The sequence below is a fragment of the Branchiostoma belcheri genome, unplaced genomic scaffold (assembly GCF_001625305.1).
Source record: "Branchiostoma belcheri isolate BF01 breed outbred unplaced genomic scaffold, Haploidv18h27 scaffold161, whole genome shotgun sequence".
In the NCBI taxonomy this organism is placed as follows: domain Eukaryota; kingdom Metazoa; phylum Chordata; class Leptocardii; order Amphioxiformes; family Branchiostomatidae; genus Branchiostoma; species Branchiostoma belcheri.
The window spans coordinates 379973-389182 of NW_017803058.1; the positions used below are offsets into that span (position 1 = coordinate 379973).

Below are 9210 nucleotides of genomic sequence, written 5' to 3' on the forward strand. Positions count from 1 at the left end.
TATTGAGGGACAAATTTTGTAAATTTATGTTTTCCCTCTATTATAGCTTAATTCTAAGGTAAAATTTCTTTTACGATTTATGACAGCTCACAAGGTTCTCCAAAACGAAAAGTATGTATGCTGGTTGAAAGTGTAGGGGGCTAAATCACAGCATAGGGGGTCCAAATCACAGCATAGGGGGTCCAAATCACAGTATAGGGGTGGTCCAAATCACAATGTAGGGAACCCCCTTGAGAATCCCAAGCTAGTGTTGGTTCCATACGTCTTTGGTATCTGCTAGTACTAGGAAACCTTTACAGGCTTTTCTTGCATTATCCTGCAGATAAAAGTGCATCATTAATCAGTGGTATGAAGTATGCCAAGCATGCAGCGAGGCCCACCCAGCACATTGTCTGTTCCAGGTGTCTGCTCAACTGGGTCTGAACAGCACTCGGAAGGCGGCGGTCTGGATTGCAGGGTTTTCTGACTACAATCAGGCTCTAGCCAGCACCCGTTTTTCTGTCAATTGCATGAATTTTGTGGCGTGTGATGGAAAAGAAATTTCAAACCAATCTGTCAACCTTGATGGACCAAATCGACAAAAATCTGAAATGATATGAAAAATATGAAAAAAGGACCACCAACAACCACTCTCAATCCCATGATTTGCCTCAGTCTGAAAATGTGGGAAATTGTGTTTATATAGACTTGAAAATACATAATTTTTCCACGCCCTGACTACGTTTGTACATGTTGAGTCAATTTCAAACCACTTTTAGCTTGCCTTCATCAAGCTACTAGTATTCTTCCTGTGGCCGGGGGAAAAAAAGCTTATGACATATTAGTATTATTACAATACATCCGCATGTGTCAAGGTACAACTTGTCTTCCTGAACAGAAGGCTTAACTGTAGATTCTGAATGTAGGTTGAGCATTTTATGGAGGTGGCTTGTTCTGCCATCTACCTTCAGGGTGATGGCATATACATGTACATATTGACAGATACTGCCTGACATATACACATTGTTCATGTTAATCCTAGCTTGACCTTTTGCATGTGGGGCAATGTGATTTATAGAGGTTGTAGTGCTGCAAATGAACACCAGTGCTCCTTAATAATATTAATACTCCAGACCTGACGAGTACCGTGTACAGTAAAGAATCCAGCACTGACCTGCAAACAAGCAAAGACTCTAGAACGAATCCAAGTAAGGGCCTGCAAAATCATCCTGGGGTCACAGTATTCCAGTTACGACACAGCAGTTACTACATTGAACCTCAGCTACCTGGCTGACCAACGCCGCACAATCTGTAGAACATTTGCAGAATCTCTCTTGAACTCTGACTTTCGTGAATGGCTGCCCCCAATAAGGCACAATATCTCTGGTAGAAGAAAGCGTTCTGCACAGAAGTTTGACACTCCATATTGCCGCACAGAACTGTACAAAAAGTCACCCATTCCTTACATTGTTTACCTGTTAAATGCCAGTTAATTAGTCTCATATCATTTATATGAAACCTTTTACAAAGCCCATCTAATCTTTAGCCTTGTCGGACAGATATTTACCTCTACATCAATTAAACATTGTTGTACAAAGAGGCATTATTGCTTTTAATTGGTATGTGTTGTAACCGTGTAAATTATGTAATTTTTAAACCATTTGTATAGTTTAAAAGGATCATTTTATGATGCTGTCTGTAAGAACAACTCAATTCAGACTCTCGTCTGCCAATTGTTTGAATAAAGATTGATTGATTGTGTACTTTGGTCTAAAGAGGAAGCATACATGTACATGTGGTTACACACAACTGATCATTCAGTGGTGATTCCACAAATAGGTCACATTGCCTCTAGCAATCCCTTTGGCTTAGGTCACTGATTTCATACATGCCCTAATGCCTTTTCATGCTACATTTTTTTCACTCCATTACTTTGCTTGGTCAGTTGTGCTTTGTGTTTTGCAATTTACGGCAGCAAGAATGAAAATCTGTTTTTCTAGATGGCCCCAGACCACAGGTTAGAGCATAACAGGTTAACCTTTGGCCAAACCAATTTAATTTGTTGGTTCTTGGATTTTTTCATAAAAAATATGAAGCGACAGGAAAAAAAACACATAAGTATCTGATAGCTCCCAAAGCTGTGACAGGAGCCATGGTGTCAACATACCAGGCTGGTTTGTAATTCAAGTAACGAGTTTGAAACTTGTTTTTATCAAACCAATGCATTGATACAGGAAAAAACTGTAACAACTAGGAAGACCAGGAGCTTTTGTCAACTGTTTGGGCCAAAATACGGGCATTTTGGAGTTGATTCAGAACCAGAATTTTGTTGTTGTTGTCAAATCCAAAAAAAATGGAAGTGGGCAAATCTGCGAACTAATGAATTAATGTGGTGATAATAAAGTTCAAGTTTTTGAAATGAAAGGAGCAAACAATTGACAAATAGACTGTGATTCCTGCATTATTTCAGGATTTTCCTTACTCTTAACAAAGATCTTCAAAGATTATAATCAGTAATCTAAGGCCACACCAATTTAATTTGTAGGTTCTCAGATTCACCTCATTTTTTTTTTAAAATATATGTTTTGCCCCCAACAGTTGTGGAAAGTCCATGCAGTGTTCTGATTAAAAGTTCAAACTTCATTGTTCAAATATTAACCCACCCTTTTGTGTTGACTTCATGGCTCATATCGTAGCATTTGGGGCTATAATAGGATGCCTACACCTGTTTTTATTTCTTCGCCCTGTCGCTTCATATTTTTTCTGAAAAAATCCCGAGAACCAACAAATTAAATTGGTGTGGCCTAACCATGGTAAAGCAAGTACCGGTAACACAGTACTGTAGACTTCAGATTTGTAATTTCACTGTGCTATAAAAGACCAACCATGGGTATATACCAAGAGAAATACTATAACAGCAATGACCACGAAGACAAGGAATATCTCTGATCTGCATGCTTTAATTTCTATATGGATAGGATGGGTAGGAAGGATCTATGATTACATTTGGGACAAGATCAGTCAAAGTCCTACACATCTCACACCTTCAGCCCTGTAAAATACACCTACAAAACACAGCCTTCCAACTAAAATGTCCATTGGTCTCTAAAAATAATTTCCATGCTCTATACAAGCAACCATCATGATCATCATTTCAGAACAATCTGTACACTTGACATGTCACTGGACGGCCACCCCTTTCTTTCGTGGCAATGGTTCGGTCCACAACAGTACCCTAGTTTTACACAAGGCTGTACCACTTCTCCATAGGGGTGTCAGAACATTTCTCTTATATCACATGTAGTACTAGTACCATTCTCAATTAACCATCTGCATGAAATAATCTTGTGCATTTTCTTGTCTGTCGACAACAGTTGTTTGGCTTGTCTAACAAATGTACTTTATAACACATTTTGCAAACATAGTACAGTCCTTGCACAAGAAAACTTTACATACTAAAAATCAAATCACCGTGTGTAAAAAGTTGTCCGTAAGGTGACATCGAGTATGTTTCGTCAAATTGTACATTTTTGAGAAAGTACAAAACACAAGAGAATTCCGACTATATTATAACAATGCTCGATACTTGTAAATCTCACAATATCAATTATTGAACAAACAGTCCTGTCATCCACATACAAGAAGCGAAATATGTCTTCACGGGCAACATTTCATGTTACAAAAGGTCTGTATATGGTTGTCCTGGGGACAGTATACCAAGCCCTGCTTGTTAATGTCAGTGGCAATAGTCCAGAATTGCATAATCTTACATTTGAACACACAAATGTATCAAACCCAAAAAGTCTTGTGCAGTTGTCAAATTCCTCTGACATGTTTTCTTTTCTTACACAGTTTATGTTTGGAATAATACAGCAATACCGTAAACACATATTCATATAACCCTGACCTAAGCTTTTCAGGATGTTCAGTTTGTGTATTGTCCATACAAACAGTCAGTTGCATAAAATGACAGCTCAATATTTCATCTACGTACCCTTCATTGTGACTTTCTAGGTATACTTTCCACAGATTCTGTATTGTATTAGCCTTGTTCTAACAAACATAACCTGACCTATATTGTCACTATAGCAACAGACAATCAAGACATTCTTCAGACATAGTTCATATGCATGTGACAGTATAACCTTCCTGCCCACCCTCTTTGAAAACCATCTTGCTGTATATATCATAGTACATTTGGATGTTGAACATACATTGTGACAATATTTGTAGTGATGAAGGAAGCTTTCAAAACTTCAAGTTACATTTCAATATCAAATCAGATGTTCCAGAGGTATTACAAATCAATTCCAAATATTTCATTTTCTGTATTATTGTTGTAATGCTGAAGTTTTGAAAGGTGCTTCTTTTCACAACAAATTGTAAAATTGTTGGCCATATTTTCTATGATGTTTCAAAGTCCTTTGGTTGCTGCACTTCTGACTGCATGACGGCTCTGGTTCTAGATGTTCTGCTTCCCACTTGAATCTTGCAGTATTCCCACAGTCCTTTGCACCGTTGCTTTTGAACCCTGGGTACTGGGACAATAATTTGGGGGCGTGGCACACAGAGGGCTCACAATGTCCTCTACTGACAAATTTTTCATCTGGTTTGGCTGTTTTGGACAATTTCCAGATAGAATGTTGTTTCCCTTTCAAAAGAGGCACTTTGTTGCACAGATTCAGTCACTTGCAGTGATTTCAGCGCACACGTTACTGCGTTTACACCGAAACTTTTCCTTTTCATAACCACAGTCCACGAAGATGCAGAAACTGTTCCCAACGAGAACTTCAGACATGTGAAACTTGTTGCATGTCGCGACCCTCCAAACAGCACTCGAAGCTGTCGACAGTCCTTGTTTTGAAGAAGTGTAACTTTTATCTGTATGGAAAAATTCCACAAGTCGAACACGCGGCTTGTACTCCGTAAAACACGTTGCAGCAGTTCTGATGATTCACTGGTGATCAATTCATTTCGGCGTACTTTTATTCCGCCCACTTATTCCCATCTTGAATTGACATGCAGCGCACAAGGTAAGCATACGGTGCTGTGTTTTTGATGAGGTATAGGAGACATGCCTCGCATGTGATCTCTTTCCACTACCCGGGCACACAAATTGCAGCAGAACAAGTAAGTCCACAAATTGACAACACACACGTGGGGGAACACAGATGTAGAATTTCCAATCAGTGATTCTCTCTCTCTCTCTGCCTTGTTCCAACACAGAAAACCATTCAAACACACTGTTCCAATCAGTTCCCTCTGCACAATTATTCCATGGGAATAAACACATTTGGTGATTCCAGACTTGCACGTTGTTTGTTCTTCATTCAATGATAAATCCTGGTGGTTGCTGTAGAGAAGAAATCTTGAAGCTACGCACTTGATTGTAAATACAAAAATCGTACTGCCATTAACGTATCACCAATCACAAGACAGTAGGGTAGATACTTGATGAACACATCTACAAGATTGGCCACAACTTGTTACATCCAAGCAGAACTCGGGGTAATCTTTATGCACATCCACGCACGATTATCACCACCAAGTGGTCCTCTGGACTCGGGTGCTGTGGCAGGTTGGGCGCCAGTCGGCGTAACTGGCCCTGAGAAAACTGGCAGGGTGGGAAGGCGTGAAGCACGCCCACGTTGTTCTTGTCCTTGCCTCCGTTCACAGGCAGACTGATGACTCCAGCCGCCTGCTTCTGCTTGAGGTATGAAACCAGATTCCGCAAGGGTCGCTGTTGGCTTGGCAGTGACGGGTCCTCAAACTGTCCCGACGAAGGTAACGCTAACAGGAGACAGTGACCCTCCATACCGGAGGACTCAATCCTTCGAGTCACTTCCTCTAACTTGGGCATATCCAGTCGCAAACGTTGTGTGATTTTCAGCACAGGTGTTTGAGCTGTCCTGTCTAGCAGAAGGCTCTCCACAATACTGCTGCCCCTCCAGGTGTGCATCTTGGTACCAAAAGCACTATTCTTCAGAACAAGCGCTCCGTGCCACACAGAGGTGCAATGTTTCGCCACTTCGTTCAGATTCTCAGCTTTTCTCAGAGCAGCAGCCTTGGCACGTTCCTCTGCGCTGTCCAGTTTCCGCCCGTGACGGTGAGACTTGTGCTCTTTGTCAATCCTGTCTCGGTCGTCGTTGTTGTCATTCCGGTCCATAAAGCGGTCCTCACTGCTTTGGGAATGGCGGCGCTTTGAGGCTCGAGCACCCTTGGGGGAGTTATCCTCCACGGAATGTTTGCGGTTCGGTGAGTACCCTCGTCTGTTGTCAGGACTTGCATATCCCGCATAACGACCGCGATCACGGTTGTTGGGACTACCCTTGGCGGAACCAGAACGTGGCGAACGTGAACGCGAACGCTGTTGCAGCTTCCTGTTACGCTCTGGAGTCTGATCTCGGTTACGGGAATCAAAATCATCCATGGGAGAACGTCTTCGCTTGTCACCATAGCTGCCACTGTTTCTCCCCCCATCCAAACCATCAGCACGACTCCGATCTTGTTCCCAATCGCGCATGTCACGATGGATCCCACCGTTGTTACGATCCTGCCAGTCATCCCTAGTCCTGGGATGGTCGCCGCGTCCGTCAAACTGGCGAAATCCTCCCCTACGAGCGTCATGCCGGGCTCGGTCATCAAAACTATTCCCTCGGTTCGCATACATAGGAGGGGGCGTCAATCCCCGGCTACCACGCCGGTCTAAATCACGGTGGTCAAACTCAACCAACAACTCCTCCCGAGCAGGACGGCGGTCGGGCGGAAACGCCGGGTATCGAAGTGCACCTTCTGGGTCAGCAAAATCAACGCGCAAACGGCGATCGGGCCCTCCCAACGGAAATCCTCGCATTTCCGTCCACGCAGCCTGTGCAGCATCCAAACTGTCGTACAATATGTACGCATGGTTGTCACCCTTCACATAATCTATTTTCCTGATTGCTCCAAAGCGGTCGAATTCTCGTTCCAACACTGCGAGGGACGTCCAGGGTCCAAGACCCCCGACCCACAGACAAGTCGTAGGCAGTGCCTTGCCGTACCCAATCTTACACGGGTTCCTACCAACAGGTTGGCCCTGCATCGCTAACTTAGCCTTGTGTGCCACATCAAGGTTTGTAAACTTCACAAACGCATAAGCATTACCCTGGCCGCGCATCGGTCGCTTGATGTCTATATCCTCAATATACCCAAAGGGTTCAAACGCACGTCTCAACTCGGTATCCGATATGTTGTACTCCAGATTTCCCACGAACAAGGTTCTGGTGGCCCTCTGGTCATCCTCTGGTAGCATGTCGTAGGGGTAACGATCATTGTTGGCGTACAATCTGCTTCTGGGTCCGGGATCGAACTCGTCAAACCTCTCCCTGGGTGGCAGGTCCCGTGTGAGACTACCGTGCCGTGTGCTGGCCCTCCTGCCGGGTACAGGTGACCGGCCGTCCCGCTGGCTGGCAGGGTAGGTCGGGCTGGTGAACTCTGGGGTCAAACTCCTACGTTCCCGTTTGTTTGTATGGAGGGTGTACTTGTTCGGACTGAACACGGGCTCGACACGCAGGCTTCTATCAAACAACACGAGCTTTAGCTTGCCCTTTTTGGCGTCTTTTGCATCCTGTGGGAAAGCGGAAGTTGACATAAGCTACGCGCTCGTCGCCTCTGAACCCTACTTTCACGTTGATCTCCCCATATTTTTTGAACTCGTGGAACACACCGTCTCTGATCGCGGACTCAGAAAGGTGCGATCCAAAGTTACTGACGCACAAAGACCTGTAATCTGGAAGTCTGTCACCCTTACCGGCATTAGGACTGCTCCTGCGATACTCTCCTTCATAGGAACGGTCGTCTCGGGAGCGTTTGTCTCGAGTCCTTTCCTCGGAACTGGGTCGGTCTTTACTTCGAGAGCTCACCTTGCTGTTTCCCCGGCCTTCACGCTCTTGGTCCGGGCTCCCGCGATCACGGGAGCTCCTATCGCGTCCATCAGCACTCGATCTGGAACGTTTACTCTTTGTGGGAGTCTCTCTGTCTTGCTGGCGCTTCATATTTTTGCAAAATTCGGCGTTAAAGATGTAAAATGTTCCTCAAACAGAAACCATGGCCGCCATGTTGGGGAAGCGCAAGTGCTTGCCGTGCGGGCTCCGGGCATGAGATTCATCCGCCGAGTAAACAATCAAACTTTCCTCTTCTTTATTCGTGAAAATTTGCAAACAACATCAATATGAATAGGACACAGTGTATACACAATCAACTTCTAGCCTCCACCCTAGCTGCATGTTATGATTACCAAAATATATTGGATAGCTCTACTTTGTTGACAGGCTGCGGAAGTAGAATCAACTAAACACAGTAGTTCGGTCACGCCGTGACGTCAATGTAGACGATCGCAACTGGTGGGAAGGGGGGTTCAGAGCACGTAGTCTTGCAACCTGCTTGATGAGTTGATTTATATGACAAAGTAATTTGCTGTTATCAAAGGTTGAATCGTCAAATCAATGATGTTTCAAATGAGACGTTCTGTATGTTTTCATGTACTGTACGCGTTTTGCAAAAAACTTCTTTGATACTTGTTTGTCTTTTCACTTTAGATATGAAGCATTTTGATAGTTTTTATGAGCTATTGAAATTAAGCGCGAACCAAATGAATTTGTGCTATAAAGGAACGAGAGACTATGGTTTGCAGGGAAACGCTAATAAAAAGGGACTTTTTTTACGTTGGAGCATTGGCATTATGATCATCGCAACGTCCGTTGTATGTAACGTTACCTGCATTTATGACAGACATCACTAGAGGACGCTGAAGGACAGCGCGTGCATGTGTGTAATGCATAAACGTTACATGTCAGACGTGCGGTTTATTTCCTCCTCCGCAAAACAACGGGTAGCCATAGCCTCCTGTGTAGGCCCCGCGGAGGGTGGGAAAGAGTTTTTAACGCGTTATTTTAATGTAGCCGGCCATCCTACTACCAGACATCTTTTTATGAAAAACTTTGGTTTTTCTGTAGATGATCCTGATATTATATTCCTCCTTCATGAAACCACCAATGATCAAACCAAAGGTTTATACATAGATCAGACCATGTTCTTCTTGATCCCGAACATGGAGGTGGAAAACACATGGTTTAATGTATAACCACACGGTGCTGTGGGTGGGGTATACAGGAGCGAAAGGAAAGAAAGAGAGTGAGAGTGAGAGAGAGAGAGAGAGAGAGAGAGAGAGAGAGAGAGAGAGAAGAGAAGAGA

General features: G+C 43.7%; 1 protein-coding gene across 1 annotated transcript; it reads right to left on the minus strand.

Moving 5' to 3' along the window:
- Positions 1–2923: 2923 nt before the first annotated feature.
- LOC109466261 (putative RNA-binding protein 15) lies at positions 2924–8115 on the minus strand. The gene is given in 2 exon segments (XM_019763951.1): positions 2924–7594; positions 7596–8115. Coding segments are annotated over 2 exon segments (2517 nt in total). The 5' UTR covers positions 8013–8115; the 3' UTR covers positions 2924–5494.
- Between the last annotated feature and the right edge of the window lie 1095 nt (positions 8116–9210).